Below are 19,756 nucleotides of genomic sequence, written 5' to 3' on the forward strand. Positions count from 1 at the left end.
GTCCAGACAAGAACTGCTGAAGGGTGAATATCCCAGTCTCACCTCAAGAGAGGATTCCTCCGTTTGGGGGTGAAGGCAGAGGGGTAAGTCAAGATTAACTTATCTTTCTTGACCACGCTTCAGCATGCAACGCTGCGGCTGCACAGTGCATCTGCAGAACCCAGCCTCTGAATATTTATTATTAGGTTAAATAGAATATAATATCGCAATAGATATAAAAGATAATATTAATATATGATATATTAATATCTGGATACATCAATATTCAGATATTAAAGATATTCAGACTACTTAATACTCGTATCTTTTAAGATTCAGGTTTGGTATCAGTTTAATACTAAAGAAATGCACTGGAAATCAGATTCAGGTTTGGTATCAGTTTAATACTAAAGAAATACACTGGAAATCAAGAAAATCTTCAGTTTTGGCAAACCTGTCAGGTTTGAAGATACCTGCAGATGCAGAGAAAAGCCACGAGAACAGAAAAGCCCCGTCAGATAAAGCCATGCGAAGGGTGTGCCGATTTTACATGCAGCACCCACACGTAAAATACGAACCCCTTACCTCCCCGTAGCCACAAACCACTACTTGCTTTCCTCCAAACATCATGTCTGTTGTCCTTTTAAGGCTAAGGAAAAAGAAAAAAAAAAAAACAATTAAAGACCAGCAGTAAGATCTATCCCACTGACGATGCTGTGAAGGACAGTGGTCCTTCTCAGTTTGCCTCTCCTAAACACCACGGTTGTATCCTGTATCCCTGAGGACACGAAGCAATTCCGAGTGCAGAGAGGACCCGAAGGGCACCTAAAAACCGACTTTTTCCTTTGGTAAGGGTGGGTGCTACCAGTGAAACACAACAAAGAGAAAGGATTTGGGGTCTGGATCCCTTTTTAGTTGGTTTGTTTTGTTGGATCCTTTTGTTTCAGTACTCCAGAAATATTTAAAATATTTTCAAAAAATACTTTTTTCTTAGTGTGGGTTTTTTTTTTTTTTTTTAAGTCAAAATACCCCACAGAAATAACTACAGAAGAAGCAGGAAAGTGGCAATTTATTGCCAGGATCCCAGTGCTTTCCACAAATAAAGCCCTCCCTTCCACTTGGTTTCCTTCTGGTTTCTCCCTAAGAGTGTCCTACATAACAGGCTATTTTTAGCACATGAGTAAATAGGTTAGCAGTGCAGGGAAGGTGAAATTCCCTTACATTTCTGAGAGAATTTAGATAAAAAACACAGCAGATTTAATTGCACCTCTGCTCAGATTTCCCATGGCCCAGTTTTAGATGCCTGGGCCAGACTTAACCCAAATCCCAGCTTACCTACCCAGGAGGTCCATCATGCATCACAACTAAAGACAACAAGATAAAGAAGACTTAAAAGATTTTAACGTTTCTTAGCCACTGACGGCATCCACTCCACATGGAACATGGAGCTAAAAGCTGTGTCCTCAACTCAAAATTTGGGGGCGACTCTTCACCAGGCAGCCCACCCCCATGACGGAGGCTGCTTTGTGTGCCTTGAATCCTGCGACCGCAGAGCAGAGACATGGCCACAATAAAGAAGGAAGGGCTACTTAATTAGAACAATTTCTTCATCAAGATCTTTTAATAGAATCACAGAACGGTTTGGGTTGGAAAGGACCTTAAAGCCCATCCAGTTCCAACCCCCCTGCCCTGGGCAGGGACACCTCCCACCAGACCAGGTTGCTCACAGCCCCATCCAACCTGGCCTTGAACACTTCCAGGGATGGGGCATCCACAGCTTCTCTGGGCAACCTCTGCCACTGCCTCACCACCCTCATTTCTCCTATTATTGCTTCTAGCAAAGCCCAGTTAGCGACACGTTGCATCCTGGAGTATGCTGCTCCACACTGCAGCTTCACAGATTGTACATATTTTGGAAGCCAGCTGATGATTTTGATCGAACTTTTCCAGTTTTGATGGGCAGGAAGAACAAGAAACTGCCGGTTGTTTGTGGTGTCAGGTTCTGGCTCACGTAATAAAACATCTTGGCAGGGAAGAGCCAGATACTGTCACTGCTGGACTTGGCAAGGCACCCAAAATTTAGTCTTTCAGAACAACATGCAATGGAAATGTGGGGAAGAAACTGCAGGTGCAATGGATCATCCAGAGAAGCACATTCGGTGGTTTGCTAACTCCTATGGCACTTGCACACATTTTAAAGATCATCTTCCTGCCCCTGTATTTGGACACACAGGTTTTACAAACATGAGTCTTCTTCACTTCTCCTGGTCAAGATGATCACTACCAGGAAGACCGCTTCAAAGCCAAGGTGATGAATGGGGCACTCTACTCCATATCCCACAGAGATTTGGGAGAAAGATGTTAGAGAAGAGTCCACCATCAACAGGGAAGCCTATGCTGGGTCTCTGAGAACCTCTGGTGGTACCAGATTGAAGACAGCAGTAGCACAGCTGAACACCAACAGCACTGCCAGGTGGATCTGGATTAAACAGAAGGAGACATTTCTATGTCGGCAAGGACCCGAGAACTGCAGATCTCGAGACCTGTTTAAACTTTAAGCCATACCAAGTTATCAACATGAAAAAAATCTTTTCTCTTGAAGCAGGCTGTCTCCTCCATGGAGGGTTCCTCCTCCGCACCACAGCTACCCGGCACACAGCGGGCAATCTTCCCTTTGGTACTCATCTCATCAGCATCGACGCCAGTCCGCAAAGTCAAATTTGTCCTTGCTTCTGTGCTTACTTGGCTACTGGGACCACTACCAGATGCAATATGTCATAGTCTGAACTGTAAGAATAAAACTTGTCCTAATCTCACTTGGCTTTGACAAAATTTGGTGGTGGAGGTGGTGGGGACACAGACATCCATCAAAATAAAGAAAAAAAAGAAAAGGAGAGAGGAAAAAAAAAGATCGCTGAGATTTACACTCTCTCTAGATCACAACTTCAAGTATTTTGCACTGCATCTCAAGACCAACAATCTCAGAAGACACATCATGTTCCCGGTGCCCACGTATCCGTCAGCGACTGACTCCCGTCCAATCCTAAGAAGTACAGCACCACCAGGATGCTGCAGAGCTGCGCCCAGTCCCACAGTCTGTCTGCTGGGATTTTTGCGGGGGGAGAGCACAGAGGGAAGCAAACACTCTTCTGCTTGCTTGTATGGCATGTGGCTGTAAATCCTGCAGGACCAGGCCGGGAAGAGGTGGATAAAGCACTCATCAGTCCTGTCATTCCTACCTTCTGCACCTATTTATTTAGGCTCAGCTGGAGGACAGATTTTAATCCTCAGACTCAAGTCTACACTCTGGACACGCAACTGTTACGGGATAAAGTCTCAGCCTACCACAACCTCTTCTGTTTTCTTTCTTTTGGTTTATTGTATATTCACAGGAGAGGATAAAAAAAGGAAACTAGAAAGGCAAAAAATGTTGTGACGAAGCAGCTGGTTGACTCACACACACGCAACAGACACAGACAGGTTTTAGCCTGATGCCACAAAGGTAAGAGGGACAGGCAGGAGTATCGCAGCTGTATGTCAGGACTTCTGAAGTCCTCACACAGGAGTATGAGAAGCTGCAGGGCTTGAACACAGCTCCAATCACGCTCACCAAGAAGGGAAAATGCATGCGAGTCACCTACACACATGGAAGGGCAGTATCTGGGAGGTGTCTTGTAACAGTATGGCTAATAAAATATCTGACATGTCTTCCAGACACTCTGGGAAAAGAAAAGATAAGCTTTCTACAAAAAGAGGAGCAGAGGCAGATTTTAAGTGATGTGCCCCGTTCATACATGTAAGCTGGGTTAAAAATATTGAATCCAGACTTCTAGAGATGCCAACATCTTTGCTGCAAGATCATTCTCCTACAAACACAACATTCAACTTTTGTTTTCTGCTGTGCATATGCCTGTAGAGCTTTACGTACAATTGTACAAACAAGTCTTAGGGCCTTCTGAGCCATAGCGACATAGCTGCTGTCTCAAAATGCCTTGCAGATTCCCATCTTTGATACAAATAGGATGGGCCAGAGGTAATAAAGGGTCTTTGCTCTCCTCTGACCTCCCAATTGATCTAAAGTGATCTAAAGTGGCAGGTAGGACAGACCCATGGACCCAGTTCCCTGTGGAGTCCGATGTGACCCAAGCAAGGGACACAGCCCCCTTTGGGTGGCCATGTACGTACCCGTCAAGGATGGACTCTCTGCAGCAGTACAGGTTGTCAAACTTCTGCTTCGTGACCGAGTCGTTGACATTCATGGCTGGGACGCAGAGCTTCCCAGCTTTGGACAACTGGTACAGCCTGTTATGAATATGAGAAGAAAGAGATCATCTATGGAAAAATATCTCCCTACACTCTATTGTTGCGTGCTCTCAAGGTCCTTGTTTTGCTGGAGTGAGCAGTAGACATCTGGAGGGTCAAAGATAACCTCTTAATAGCTGTTCCTTCCACACGGCATTCTTACTTCCACAGATGTTTGTATCTATTTTCCTCCCCTACTACCAGGGTTGGCAAGAGGCATTTTATAAAAATGTCAAACAGCAGATCAGAAGGTGCTCTAGACTCCATGGGCCTCATAACTGTTGATATTACAACCGTTCTCTGATGTCCTCAAAATGACAAAACCCCCAAATCCTGCTTCAGGTAACATGAGAGCTCCTGTAATTCCTCAAGCTCTTACAGCTCAAGACAAATAGGAAAGGCCACAGAAGAGTAACACTCACAGCAATATGAAGCTGCTGTGACCAACACCTGCAGGAAAACATCCGTTTGAAGAGCAGTAGGAGCATAATCACCGACATGTAGTGCAAGAAGCAACCAGGGTGGGGAAGACAGCAACCTGACTTCCTACTTCTCAGAGCAGACTCAACTCCTGGCAGCAGCCAAAACACTAGAAATGAATCTAAATGCTACACTATGGCTACAAAGAGAATCTGAACATCATCTCCCTGCTCCAGACCTCTGGGAGGGGAACGTGCTCCCTCGGTCAGGCTCTACAGACCACCTCCAGGTTTCTCCCCAGTCTCTCTTTGTCACCTGGGGAGCCTCAGTCCCCACATCGTCTGTCCCCTGGAGCTATGGGGTACGCATTCCCTGCACGCATGTGTCGATACCACCAACCTCAGAAGACCACCTCACTCCTGGCACGAGAACGTGGGGAACAGTTTTTAACACTCCTTTGTTTTTGCACATCTCTTCTGCCCATATTGGGAACGATTCCCAATACTAAAAATATTATCAGGTCCTTTTCTCGACCCCACTGGCTGCAAATTGGATCAGTCACTTCCTCGTTGCAAATATTTCGTTTCCCTGTTTCAAGGGCTGCCTGCACCTCTGGCCAAACTCTCAGCCAGCTCCAAGAGCTGCAGCCAAGCCTTCCTCCCTGCAAAAATAAAGAAAAAAGCGAAGTCTGCTGCTCTTCTCCTCTGCCCCCTATTTTCTGTCACCTGTGATACCAATAACTCCACTGGAAAGCACCTCTGATACCTCTCCTAACCCTAGGAGCCACTTTTCCCATCACAATGCTAGACTGATGGATGTCACTCAGTCACATGGCTGCATCTCTGTGGCTCTCCTCGTCTGGACTCCCACCCCAACTAGAGACTCATTTCCTCTTCCCAAATCTCACTTCTTCCCATAGATTTAGTTTAGGACTATCCTTTTGACTTTCTCCAAAGCCCACCCCTTCTGATGCAACACCCTCACCCCTTCCTTTTTTCATCTGCAAAATGAGGTGAGACAACCATTGCTCCTATTTCACAGGTGGAAAACAAGACCTTGTGCACGTTTTCCACCCCCACAATGGTCAGCAGGTGCTTCTACTCCTTGTCTGAAATTCAGAGCAGTAGTTCCAAGTCTATATGAGTTCACTATATGAGAGATTTAAAACAGCTCTTATGGGAAAGCCGAAGGAAAACCACAGACCACATATTAGGAGGTCCAAGGTTCAGGTGAGTCTGTGGCATCTGACAGCTTGGGGATCTTTTGCTACCAGCGCCCTGAGGCAGGAGATGGTTTTGTTCAAACACCTCTGTGCTCACAGTCCAGCCTGTCCTATTACCTGTGGACACCAGTCACGCTCTCCTCTACTATCCCCTTGATCTTCTTAAACATATTGGGATATTTCTTGTAAATCCAGTGAGTGAGATCTCCTCCGTCATCCAAGATCTGTAATAAAAATAACCACAAAGTCACGGTCTGAAGATCCAGTAAGGCCTGCTGACCCCAAAAATGTACAAGGGATAAATCACACGCTCAAATCATTCCGAATCAAGCCCATGTTCTGGCATCTCAAATACCACATCATGACAGCTGAGGTGAGACTACTCTGCTTGACTATTCAGAGCAGGAGTGCTGCTTCATTGATACTGTCCTGGAAAGGCAACAGGTCAGACCAACACGGCCAGCCTGATGTTTATAATGAGACCACAGGAAAATTGCTGTGGAAGCTCCTCTCTCCCTGGCTCCCAAAAGCACAGATGAAAAAGCCTGTGAACCATACAGAGTCATCAGCTTTTCTAATGTGATTGCTAATGGAGGAGGAGGAGGATGGAGGAGGAGGAGAATGGAGGAGGATGGAGAAGGAGGGGGATGGAGGAGGATGGAGAAGGAGGAGGATGGAGAAGGAGGGGGATGGAGGAGGAGAAGGATGGAGAAGGAGGGGGATGGAGGAGGAGAAGGATGGAGAAGGAGGGGGATGGAGGAGGAGGGGGATGGAGGAGGAGGAGAGAGAGGGAGGAGGGGGAAGGAGGAGGAGGGGGATGGAGGAGGAGGGGGAAGGAGGGGGATGGAGGAGGAGAAGGATGGAGAAGGAGGGGGATGGAGAAGGAGGGGCATGGAGGAGGAGGGGGATGGAGGAGGTGGAGGATGGAGGAGGCAGGGGATGGAAGAAGAGGAGGATAGGGCAGAGCCACTAATGCCAATTATAATGTAACTGCATCATAAAACACTGTATTAAAAATACTGAACCTCTTTCAGACAACAACTTTGGGTCTCTGCTCATTTCATCTGGCTTTGAACCTCAGTCTCAGAAGTACAAAACTCTTCTTTATCAGATCACGAGTCTCCCAAGCCACTGATTTCCTCCTAATGACACATTGAGGGCGGTGGAGAAAGCCAGAGACTTACTGCTTTAATAAAAATACTAAAGATGAGCAAGTAAAGGTCCCCTTTGAACAAGTGCTTTGGAAAGGCCAGACACGAAAACAATTCAGTCACAGAAATCTAAAAACGGCAGTGGAGAGAGATGGCTAAGAGCTTGTCCATTCTCTGCTGCTGAGAATATGCGTATGCGTTTTCCAGCATATGGAAACACACCTGGTAATGGCTTTGGACATGAAAGTCCTAACACTGCTGAAAGTCTAAGATGTACATTCAGATCCACCTTTGCACGGGCTGATGTCATTCAGGTATTTTTGTGACATGCTATAGTGTCACCAGGATAATCAAAGACTTTAAGCCAAGGCTTATTTTTTACCTCTGTCAGTAGAGAACCTCTGATAATGACAGAAAATTAGTGATAGCCAGTGGAGTCCATTAGGATTCTCGTCGTTTGTGCCCTACACACTTTCCTCGTCATGGAAGTGGCCCCAGTCCCAACCACTTTGGGTCATCCCCTGTTACATCCCAACACACCGCCATACCCAAGGAGGGTGCTGAGCTCTACATGTTTCAGAGAGGGACCCACTGGAGTACCGTAAAGAGGTGTCTGGGAAAGAAGAAAAGATAGAAGAAAAGAAAATACTCAAACACGTGCATTTCCCCGAGTCCTCCTGCCACCCAGGTGGCCTCAGGTGGCCCAAGCAGTGCCCAGGCATGGTGGGAAGTGTGACAACCCCCACGAGACTCAGACTCAAGAAAAAACAGGGAGCAGCTTTCACCAAGTAGCAGGTGAAGCACCAAAGACCTGTGCTAGCCGGGCTGGCTGAGAGCACATTGCCCTATATTATCATCCTCCTCCTCTACCCTACACCAACGCCAAAGACTTCTGACTGAATCATCACCATCATCTTCCTCTTTGCATGTTCCCCATCGTTATTATCATCCTCTTTGTGTCTTCCCTATACCAGCGTCAAAGACTTTTGACTGATCATCATCATCTTTGTATATTCCCTACATCAACATCAAAGACTTGACTGCATCCTCCCCCTCCTCCTTTTTCCATGTTCCCTGCACCAACATTCAAGACTTCTGACTGCATCCTCATCCTCATCCTCTTTACACGTTCCCTACAAAACAAGACTTCTGACTGCCAAGCCATCCTTATTAACCTACTGGTGCGGCGTGCAGGTGTCCTAAAATGCAAATGTCAAACCTGGGCAGAAGCGTCTCTGCTCACTGGCCAGCGGTGGAGCTCGGCAGAGACCCTCTGCCACACGTGTCTGCACCTCTCCCACCAGCATCTGCAGCCACCCAGGAAAAATGAAGTCTCCCACCACACTCCTGCAGCAGAAGCCCCATTGTGGGCACAAAGATGATGTTTCTGAGCTTTGTCATGAAACAATGTGGTGGCTTCACGGAGCCACCATGCTGACATCCATGGGCAAAGAATTACTTGAAAATGCTACGTACTATTACAACCTTTTTCGCTCTAAATTGCAGGATTTTCCTCTGAAGGCAAATGCTGTGGGTAGCAGCTGCTCCTCCACAAATGTCTGGAAAGCAGACGGTGTCCTGCCAGAGCAGAGCATGCATCTTCCACGCAGATCCAACTCTTGAGTCTCCGGGGAACCCCCAGACTCACCTCCCGTTCACAGGCTGGGAAGCGGAGGCAGGTAAGGGTTAAGTGGGCTGAGAAGCTCTCCTGGGCCAGCCGAGTAGGAATTCAGCAGCCTGGCTCCCAGGACGTCTTCATTTCATTAATCCCCATTTAATAGGGTACATAATCCTCTTTCTAAAAGAGAATTCTGGGGGTTGGCAGTTTCCTCTTTCCTAGGAGGGTAGGAGATGAAAAAAACAACCCAAACTAAATCAATGGAAGAACTAGTTTTTAATGGAAGGTCACCTTTGTGTAGCAACCGCCAACGGCCAACGGCAAAACCCGCGGTCTGTGCCCCATATTCCTGCAGTCTTCTCAGCTTTACACAGGTTATCTGCTTCATTCGAGTTCTTCCCAGGCAGATTTTGTTCTGGGGAAAAAACCTTTATTTGACACGCAAAGAATTTTTCGTACAGAAAACCAGCCGTTATAGATGTGAGCCTTGCTCTGATTCTTGGTGCTGCTGCCTGACACCCACCAAGAGGCACAATCTGCAAACCAACGCTCCCGGCTGCAGTTCATCAACCTCCCTCTCGATTTTGGCACTTCCATCTTGGTGCAGAGCACGCTGGAGTTGTCGCGCCTTTAAAAAACATCTTCCTATCACCCCGTGCCTGCAGGGACGTTTCTGCCTTTGGAGATGGGACCATCCTCTGACCCAAGCACCAGGAGATATCTAGTCCTGCTCCTCCACAGCAGTACTCACCCTGAATTTTTATGATTTTTGACTGATTTGGTGTATCCATATCCCCCTGATAAGCATTTCTCTCTCAGTGCTTTTCTCTCCAAGTAACCAATTTCACATTGCTATCTGCACAGAAGGGCTCCGACTTCTCACTCGCTCCGTCCTTCCATTTCATGTTTTCTCCAGCAAAAAATCTCCGGCTCTTCCATGAAAGAAACTGGTGCTGTTTCACAACCGCTTTAAACCCATCTAAGGCCCCACTGCCACCAAATATCTCACCCTGTCCCACTTCCAACTCTGTTGGGGCAACAGCTGACACCATGCAGTTGATCCTGTCAAAAACAAGCTGATTAAAATGAGCTAGGATTAGCTCAGCAACATGGTTGAAAATAACTCACTACAGAAAATGACTGGTGAAAACACAAGGAGATGGCAGGAAGGCATGGTCGGAGGCGGGATGGAAATCCCCCGGCGGCAGCGTGGTCCTAGATCAGTTTATGCTGCAAAGGAAACCAAACTCTCCGTGCTGCAGAGTCAGTATTTTTCAGAAAAGAAAAAACCCTCTGAACCATTCCTGTCCAGAGAGAGCACTCCTCTGAAGGCCTGCTATTCCCATCAGAAAACCCAAGGTGTCTTTTTTTTGGAGACTCTCAGTATTTGTGGCTAACTGTTGCCATGGAGTAGCCCCACACAGAAGCCCTAACATTGAATATTCAGATTTTTGGACTGCGAGACATCTCTATTTATTTGCATGGGATGTACAAGGTCAGCTCCATCATACCTTGCAGCACCTACCTGGTCACAGGACGGGTGGGGGCCAGCGAGGCAATGCTAAACAGGACTCCTGGGGTGTATTTCAAGCCCCGACATTAAGTCAGCGTGGCTTACAGCAAGCTGCTGAACTACTTTGACCCATTTTGCTTTTTCTTAAGTAGAAACAGAGATTGTACTTCTCTTTATTGAGCTTAAAGATGCAGAAGCCTGGAAATGGAAATGCATTTCCGTGCCACTTTCATCTCGGATCAACAAGTACAAGTTGGATACTTAGGCTCTGAATTACTCCACACTTTATAAGAGTGCAAATTGATTATTTTGTGCTGGACAGAGAGAGACGTGTTACTAAGTCACTTTTCACAGACAGAGAATTTCCCATCTGATCACACCATGGCATGTAATGCTGCACAGAACATCTTCAAAGCACTGTACAGCCACTAATAATCAGTGACGACGCTGAAAGGTGTCGTTGGTATTTTGTTGATGGGAAGAAAAGACAAGACAAGAGACAATTCTCCCCAGTGAGGGTGGTGAGGCAGTGGCAGAGGTTGCCCAGAGCAGCTGTGGCTGCCCCATCCCCGGAAGTGTTCAAGGCCAGGTTGGATGGGGCTGTGAGCAACCTGGTCTGGTGGGAGGTGTCCCTGCCCAGGGCAGGGGGGTTGGAACTGGGTGGGCTTTAACGTCCCTTCCGACCCAAACTGTTCTGTGACTCAATGAAAAGGGGTTAGATTTGGGTTTATACAAAGGTCATGGGCCGCTTGGAGCAGCAGCTGAGGCTCAGTCCTACAACCTGGGGACATATCTCCTTGATTCAGGATATTGTAGGAAATTCTCAGTCTCAACAGGAGAGAAAAAATATGATGCATCCTTTAAAAAGTTGCTGTCAGCTCAGGGAGCAGAGTAGGTCCATCTTGCTTCAGCCTTGGAGGCAAATTTCACCTTGCTTCTTTGGCCAAGTTTGCCAGCTCCCCTCTTCTGAAATAATCATATGAAGAGGATCCTTTCCACACCTGTTCTTCAGCCAGTGTGCAGCATCCTATTTCTTATCTCTGAAAACGTGGACCTCCAAAATCCGGCATGGAAATCTTCGGGAACTGCTAGATCCGAGGCATTTGGTGCTCCCCAGCAAATATTTCTGTGCTCCAGGAGCAGGTCTGAAAACACATTGATGGCTGGAGATACGTGGCAGAATCAAGAGGTCTGAAAACATCCTGGGAAAGCATAATATGCATATTCCGGTACGTTGACTTCTTCAATTACTGACATTTTTGATGGGAAATTATTCCTCAAAAAGAAAAAGAAAGCTGCTATTGTGTCTAGACTCAGATTTGTAGCTTGGGGTGGATTTTCTGACATTCATGATTCTTTCTAAAGGCGACAGTGAGGAACTGAGCAGGTGCAGACTAGAAGGGACAAAAAACCCACCTCAAACAAGCTGATATTGGCAAACAAACAATAGACATACATGCCTATCTTCCACCTTTGATTACTTTTCATCTAATTTAGATCATAAACTCTAGAGCTCAAAACCTGTCGGGAAGTATGATGAAAACAGCACATTTGACAGCTGCAAATTATTCCGCTCACCTACTTCAGGGTTCTCTGTTTTTCCTAGAAACAAGGGCAGCATAAACCAGCAAGGTATGCAATTGGGCTACTTGAGGTTTTGTGTTCGTACAGTAAGAGCAGGCTTAAAGTGTGGAAATCACCTAAAAATCTAATTTTTGTTCTGAAACAGAGGCCTTGCCTAGATAAGAAAAAGCACATCAACCAAAGGTGTGAATTGAACTGAATACCGTAAAATGGATGCAACCCCTTTTCAGAACATACTGATTTTGAGTCATTTTTTACTGGCTAGATTAAATGAGTTTGGTTTAAACTGTAGCAAGCTATTCTGGAAGCAAACTAAGCGCTTGATAAACTTTGCGCTAAAGCAGCTATGCTTATTTAGAAAACAGTTACACAAAACCTTGCCTGGTAGGCAAGATCCACATGCAGAAGCCGTTTAACCCACTTTCTCCCTGACTTTACACCTGCGAGACGGAGATAAGTTGATTTCCCGCATGGCGTAGTTAATGTAAAGCACTTTGAAGGCAAGTGCTCTGTTAGCACCAAGCCTGAACTGCTACATTAAGTCTAAATTCAGGGGGAAAACACAGACCAGCACTAAACCCTCCTCCTTCTCCTTAGATGAGAGCCACCCATGCTGCAACATGAGCCAAACATTTTACAGTCAGCCTCATCTCACCATGTTGGGCTGCCATCCTTCGACGTTGACGCAGCGATCGATGCACCACCAGAAGTCGTCTTCGGATTCTCCCTTCCAGGCAAAGACGGGGAACCCTGGCACAGAGAGGGAGACGGGTGCTAACACAGCCTTAGCAAATCCCTTGGGGATCGGCTCTCCCTACGTCCACGCATGATGAACCGGGCTCCCGACACCACTGCGGTCTTGCTTGCAGTCTGATTTTTCAACATCTACCTTCTAGAAGAAGCTTCAGAGATACACATCGAAGACACACACTGAAGGCAGCAGATAGGGGTCAGCTTTAGCCTTCCTAATTTCTTCCTCTCTCCCAATAAAAAGCTCTAGCCACCAGACAGAGGGCAACACGCTCTGAACAATAACATTTATTTGCAAAATCAAGCTTTCACTGCAAGCTAGATGTCCTACCTTCCTGTTAGGCACGTTAACCACAAATTTACCTGAATGTATTCTGACTCATGAGCAATTATTATTCGGCTTCAGCGAGCAAGACCAGGTAACAGGCAAGTCAGTTGGTTTGACTTCTTCTGGGTCTCCCAGCTCCCACAGTAAAATCCCTGGCCTTACCCAGGTAAAATAGGGTATGAACTAAGGTATCTCCCAGGTGAGAAGCAACATGGACAGCTTCTGTTTTGTGAATTATGTCCCCCCAAAATTCTCTCTTCCACTCCTTTTAGCCAAAGTTATGACTCAAATTTATAGAACTGAAATAAAATTTAGCTTGCTTTCTCTTAGCAAAATTACTTCCAGGTTCACATAGCCCATTCAGCTAATAAAGTGCATCACCATCATTTATCCTACATACTTCGATACTCCAGACAAAAATCATTCTAAGATTTTCAGACCGATGGAAGAGATTGATCTTGTGCTGTTTACCTCCTATAGGTTTATTCTAAATTTAAGAGAACAAAGGGAAAAAACTGTAAGAGATGGTAAATGAGCTAAATACGATGGGGCAGTAAGAAATCTTTTTAAAACCAGAAAGAACAAAGAGGGTGACGTTTCCTACCGCTCTCAGCAAGGGCAGCAGCCACTTCATTAAGGGTAGAGTAGATGTTGCATGCAGCCCAGCGGCACTGCGCACCCAACGCACCAAGAGTCTCCATTAGGACCTGGATTTAAACAAAAAAAAAATCAGAGCGAGCAATGCAAAGAGCAATACACAACTGGGATTTCTATTTGCTTTTTACGGGAAAGCTTCTGGGGGTGTCTGAGGTTGGTTTTAAGCAGCATCAGGGTCGTTAAGAGAGTTGTGCTGAAAATAATTTTGCAATTACTTTTTTTCTGACAATTTTAAATGGATGAAGTAAATAAGAACTTCAAAGTATACTCTATATGCAGCATATATATGTGTGTGGGCATATATAAATATAAATATATCTGCAGATTTCACTCAGCAAAGTCCCAAACCTAGTCAGGAGAAAGCACTCCTGTCCCATGTTTGGAGGAGAAACCACAGCTCTTGAATTGCATAACCACAGCGATCACCAACCACCACTTTTTCCTGCTTATACGATACAGATAATTCCATTTCCTTAGTTATCACCACTCAAGCAATGCCTTACATGCATTACATCACCTTTAAGCACAGGCTCTGTTTATCTAGAAACGTTCACAAAATCGACCATTCTCTTTTTACTTGGTGCAAGGTGCTGGACTCAGAGGCTGCATCTCTGTATTAACTGTTCGGGGTCTATTTTAGAGAATGAGCAGTGGAAAATCCCTGTCTGGAGTTTATGGACGGGGTCTTACAGCTGTCTGCGCCGTAATGTGCGTGCAGCCCACGATCTTGGCCCCGGCCAGTGGCTTCTCTCCCTGAGCTCTCTTCCTCAAGGCCATCAGCGCAGGCATTTCTGAAAGGCAAAATAAAAAACAAGTCCATCAATGCAATGGAAAGAGGGATGAGCACAGAAGAAACAGCCAGCATCACTTCTTGCCCTGCTATCTGGTACTCTTAGGAATTTGTACAGCTGTGGCCACTTCAAAAAAAGCTAAAGCCTTGAGCGCAAGCATCAAAAAGTCATGGTGCAGCTGAAAAGGACCCAATAACCCTCTCAGTTTTTTCCCTACTATTTATGATGTAGCATCATCACATTTTCAAATTTCCACCTGCGAATGCCCAGGGGAGGCTGGAAGAAAATCCGCTTTGGACTGAGGAGGACTTGGGACTCACTGCTCTGATCAGCCTCTCCAATATCCCTCCAACTACCTAAACGCTGCATTGCCTTTGCTATGGATTTTTGGAGACAATCATGCTAAACCAAAGTTGTCCAATATATTTGATGGATTTCATTGTTTCTACTGATTTTAACAAAATACATTTGACTATAGAGTAGTCCTTCGGCGGTTGGTTGGAGCTACACAGCATAACCCTGTAACTCCTTTCCATCTCACAAAATCTCATAAAAGCTTTCCCTTCTCTAACAGGAACGGTGTCAAGAAATCAAAAATACACTGAACCTCGCAAGAAGAGGATTTGGGGGAAGGAATCCCACGAGACAGCCTAGGACAATGCGGAGCTTGAGGAACGTGCCCCATTTACCTTGTTCAGCAATTTCAATCTCTCGGCGCCCAAATTCTGCCTGCTTGATGTTTTTCACACAGAAGTCACTGCTGCCTTTGGAGTTCTTCTGCTGCTTGTCTCGGGGGGAGGTCTCATCATCAGAGCTGTCTGTGTAGGAGGCAGCTGGAGGCAGAAAAGGAGGTCAGAAACACACCAAAATATCCCCTAAAGCCAAAGCACCTGCAGCAGAAGGGCACAGATGATCTGCTGAACGTGTTCGTGGATGCGCTTCTCCATGTGCACGTGCCAACTCCTACCATGCTCAGCTGGGATCTCCCCTTCTCCTTACAATGACCATTTCCCCACAGTCAGCTTTTACCTGCAATGACTTCTTCACTCTCATCTACCTCTACTTCAACACCACACCAGGGGTAATTAGCTGGAGCGCTGCCTATGTTCCCCATGGGCTCATCTCCTCATGCTTTGCAGCTCCTCTGTGGCCTTCTCCCACCTCTCTTCTCGAATGTTAAGCTTTTACTGCTCTCAGACAGCCAACAAAAATGCCTATTAACGTTTTGACTACTTCCAAAACATTAAGAGTTGTAATTTAAGACAGGATAGACACAAGACTCTATTTCATTTTAAACAATGGTATGGTGAAGGCTGCTAGTTAATTATTATTCAGCTATGGTGGTATTCCCAGTCCTTGGATTTGCTCAGTGTCAATGTTCCTCAATAAGGGCAACGGCCACAAGTTGCTGCTTGGGAGGTTCACGTGGGATAGTAGGAAGAAACTTCATCAGGAGGACAATGCAACATTGGCACGAGTTGCCCGGAGAGTTGGTGGCTCTCCATCCTTGGAGGACTTCAGGAATTGGTTGAGAGCGTCATGGCTGACCTCATCTTGTGCTGGCAATGTCCTGCTCTGAGTGGGCAGGAGGGCAAGATGATCGTGGTGGTTCCTTCCAAGCAACATCTCTGTACATCTACAGACAGCCTAAACCAGCCCTTGGATTTTCCCCTTCTTTTCTATTACGAATAACAAACAATTGGACATGTATTTCATCTTTTGCCTTTCTGGATCGTCTTTAACCCCTCCTCCCTCTTGCTCTTTTGATAAGAGAAGATGAAGAGAGATGGCACCGCTCCTCTCCACAGCAAGGAGCCTACAGGGGACAGCAAACATATGGTCTCACAGAATCAGATTATGCTTCTTGTTTGAGATGATATATGGCTTCCAGGCATGGATGTGCATGTGAACACAGAACTCATTACAGTTGCTGTCAATAACTGTCTTCCTCTCCTATCAATCTCCTCCAAACTTCTGGTTAGGCAACTAGTCTATGGCAGACACATGGAGATTTACTGAAGAGCCCTTCATGGAGTTAGAAATTCCCCTTCCCAGTCATTTTGATTACTAAAAGCACAGGTAGAGTCCATTTTAGATTCGAGACGTGATGAATTAGCCACCACTGCTGCTTCCAGTCTATCTGGATCAGCTGAAGAGACCATTTGTGCCTTGTTTTCCTCTGGAACATGCCCCCATGCGTGAGACCAGACCTCTTTCATCTTCTAGGACTGGCATCAGCACTCAAAGCAACACATAAGGCTTGGAAACGAACCCGAAAGCATCACTCCTTCCTCTCCAGAGGACCTTTCCAGGACCCAACTCAAAAGCCTCATCCACATGGTCATCCCCCATTCCTCATGAAATTGCCCTGAAGTTTTACTCCAAGTCTTTACTCTCAAGATCATGAGGTTCTTCTAAAATGAACGCGAGACCTGGCATCAAATTACAGTTGGACTCGATGATCTTTGAGGTGTCTTCCAACCATAATGATTCTATGAAATTATTTGTTACGGCAGAAGAGGACCACCTGTGTAGAACAGCACTATCGATGACAGCCTCAGTGGAGTCAGCCAATATTATGCAAATGATGTGCATATGTGCGAGGGCATCACATATGATGAAGAACTCTCTTTCTTCCACAACACCAGAAAAGAATTGGTGAAAGCTTTACCTAGGAAATGTTGCATAGTTAAACTCAACAGCTACTGGCTTTGGGTGATGTGTGCTATGCGCGTGAGCTAGCTTCTCTCCCAGGTACAGTCTCCGAGAGGGAACCATCTACCCCAAACACCCATGGGAGTTGTTCCATCCAACACTCAGCACAGATTCCCAACTTTCGACCCCAATTCTGTGCCAAAGGAATTAGGTAGCAGGAAGGGCGAGCGTTTCTTACACAGCGTCACAGGAAGAATGGCACCGTTGAACCCATGGTCCTATCACCACCCACCAGTACTCCCAAAGAGCTGCGGCCTTCCAGAGGCATCCAGACCTTAGGTGAAGACTGATACCGAAAGCCCCTTCGGAGCGCTTGAGTAAAGGCAAACCACCCCTCTACCCAGCATTTCAATGGCTCTGTTAGCATTTTCATGCCAGAAGACCCAAACCAAGGAGTTAAACCCTCCCCCCCAGCACGGCCATGGGTTTGTCTTTCCTGCAGCACCCAGCGAGCCGATTACTTTCTCTTCTGGTTCCCATGAAGCGCTTGAATGATCCCAAGGAAAAAAAAGCTTAGTGCTGTCGGTGTGCCAGGCTCCCCAAGACCCGCTCGGGTCTTAATCCGCTTACGGAGGAGAATTATGCATTGCTGAAATTTCTCTGCAAAGACTCCGTCCTCAGCAGGGTGTGAAAGGCAAGCCCGACCCTGCAAACAACACGGCAATGTATTTCTGAATTTGTGTTCACAATCCCACAGCAGCTCTTGAAGGACCGGGAGCCTGCCTTAATAACAAAAGAGCACCTTATATAATACCAAGCTCTTCTATATCAGGGACTCCAGAAGGACGGATTAATTAGTTAAAGGAGGATTATGTCCTTGAAGACAGCTAATCTGTGCAGAGGTTTCTTTAAAACCACAGATCTTGGTTCTGGGGGCTGAAAGTAAGTTTTTTAAATAAAAAAACCCACCTAGATGGTAGCCAGATTTTCATATGCAGATGGTTCTTCACTGTTACATACATATCATATGTAGCAGTGCACACAGCGCTACAGTAATTCAACTGATACTGTTAGAGCAGTATAATAGCACACTAATATATAATAGTGAATTTTGGACTCGCTTTCCTGTAAAATGAAAAATGAGTACAGAAAGGAAAGAGTTCCAAGCACCTGTAATCTAGAAACATCCAATTAACTGATAGGATAGACAGTCTGCTAAATATCATCTCAAATCACCCAAAAGTTGATTAATGAAAGCTTCAGAACTGGGGCTGGCATTCCGTAGAGCCGTGTATCATTGCAATATAAATAGTGGTATTTCAAAGAGAATGACATGAAAACAGCAGCAGGTCTCAGGCACTGTTATCCAGTGGAAAAATGAGACACCTGCAGCCCATGTCCTAACCCAACAAAGACCAGGTCAGAGCCTAAATTCAGCAAAGTTTAGCTTTGCTAATATTTTAGATGAAGATCTACTCACATCTGTAGCATTGGCATCGGTAAGGGCAAAAATGGGGGAACGTGCCCCTGTTACAGCCCAACTAAAAAGACAAACCTTGTCTCTTTTCTGTACAACCTTTCAAAAGTTATGAAACAGCATGAGGATGAAGTCAATCACCTTTAATTAAAGATATTACTGTTCTAATCTCATTTCAGTGCCCGCGTAATGTGTATGCGGTGTGTAATACGCAACGCTGAGCGCTTTAGTATTCGAAGTGCTGGGCTGACATAAACCAGCTGATCCCCAAAAATCTTTCTTTGAGCAGATAACAGTTATTGGAGTTTTGCAGAAAGGAAACGAAAGGTTACCGCAATTTAAGTGATCTGCCCAGGGCAACACCAAAACATGCCCTCGACTCCAAAGCTGAGCTGTCAGTTGGTGCCCTTCCCCGGTTTGCAACAGCAGATGCTGTTAAACACGACGGCGCATCCTTGGGTGTATAAACCACTCCCAAATGGCGCAGAAAACAATTCATTTCCCTGGTGAGAAAAATTACTTGTTTTAAATGAAGAAGTGGAACAACTACAGAAAACTGGTGCCTTATTGCAAATATGGGTAAGAGGCTTTTAGTTCTAATTTGAAGAGTCAGATCAGCACAGATTGTTAGTATTTTCATTCTTCATACTTGAGAGCAACCAAGTGATCGAGTTTTCACATTCAACAGTGTCTCTGCTGTTTTTTCATAGAGTCATAGAATGGTTTGCGTTGGAAGGGACCTTTGAAGACTATCTAGTCCACACTCCCTGCCATGAGCAGGGACATCTTCAACCAGATCAGGTTGCTCAGAGCCCCGTCCAGCCTGGCCTCGAATATTTCCAGCGATGGGGCACTGACCACCTCTCTGGGCAACCTGTGCCAGTGTCTCACCACCCTCGTTTTTCCTATTATTGCTTCTAGCAAAGCCCAGTTAGCGACACATTGCATCCTGGAGTATGCTGCTCCACACTGCAACTTCACGGCCTGTACATATTTTGGAGATCAGCTGATGATTTTGATCGAACTTTTCCAGTTTTGATGGGCAGGAAGAGCAAGAAACCACTGGCTGTTGCAGAGATGCTGTTTCCACACCCAGGCCTCTCCTGCATCACTAAAATGGCACCAGCATCTCCCCAACATTTTGGGGAGAGATGCTGGGATGACTGCCTTCCCATCAAGCACGTCTCACAGAAGAGTCACTTGGGTTTTGCTCACTTCTTCACTCATTCCCACCACCTCCAAACCTTGGGACCTCCACGCACCTCTTGTGTGTCCAGAGAAGGGCAACGAAGGTGGGGAAGGGTCTGGA

At 46.0% G+C, this 19,756-nt stretch overlaps 1 protein-coding gene across 1 annotated transcript in view; it reads right to left on the bottom strand.

The window, feature by feature from the left end:
- Positions 1 to 19,756, bottom strand: part of LOC104167905 (putative adenosylhomocysteinase 3) — a 35,937-nt gene that overhangs the window by 6,717 nt on the left and 9,464 nt on the right. Inside the window, exons 3-9 of the mRNA XM_009708302.1 lie at positions 15,005 to 15,148; positions 14,215 to 14,315; positions 13,472 to 13,574; positions 12,445 to 12,539; positions 6,041 to 6,147; positions 4,165 to 4,281; positions 565 to 628 (exon numbers count right to left, since the gene is read on the bottom strand). Coding sequence (XP_009706604.1) covers positions 565 to 628; positions 4,165 to 4,281; positions 6,041 to 6,147; positions 12,445 to 12,539; positions 13,472 to 13,574; positions 14,215 to 14,315; positions 15,005 to 15,148 — 731 coding nt within the window. The remainder of the gene's footprint in view (positions 1 to 564; positions 629 to 4,164; positions 4,282 to 6,040; positions 6,148 to 12,444; positions 12,540 to 13,471; positions 13,575 to 14,214; positions 14,316 to 15,004; positions 15,149 to 19,756) is intronic.

This window comes from Cariama cristata, unplaced genomic scaffold (assembly GCF_000690535.1).
Source record: "Cariama cristata isolate BGI_N322 unplaced genomic scaffold, ASM69053v1 scaffold4079, whole genome shotgun sequence".
NCBI lineage: Eukaryota > Metazoa > Chordata > Aves > Cariamiformes > Cariamidae > Cariama > Cariama cristata.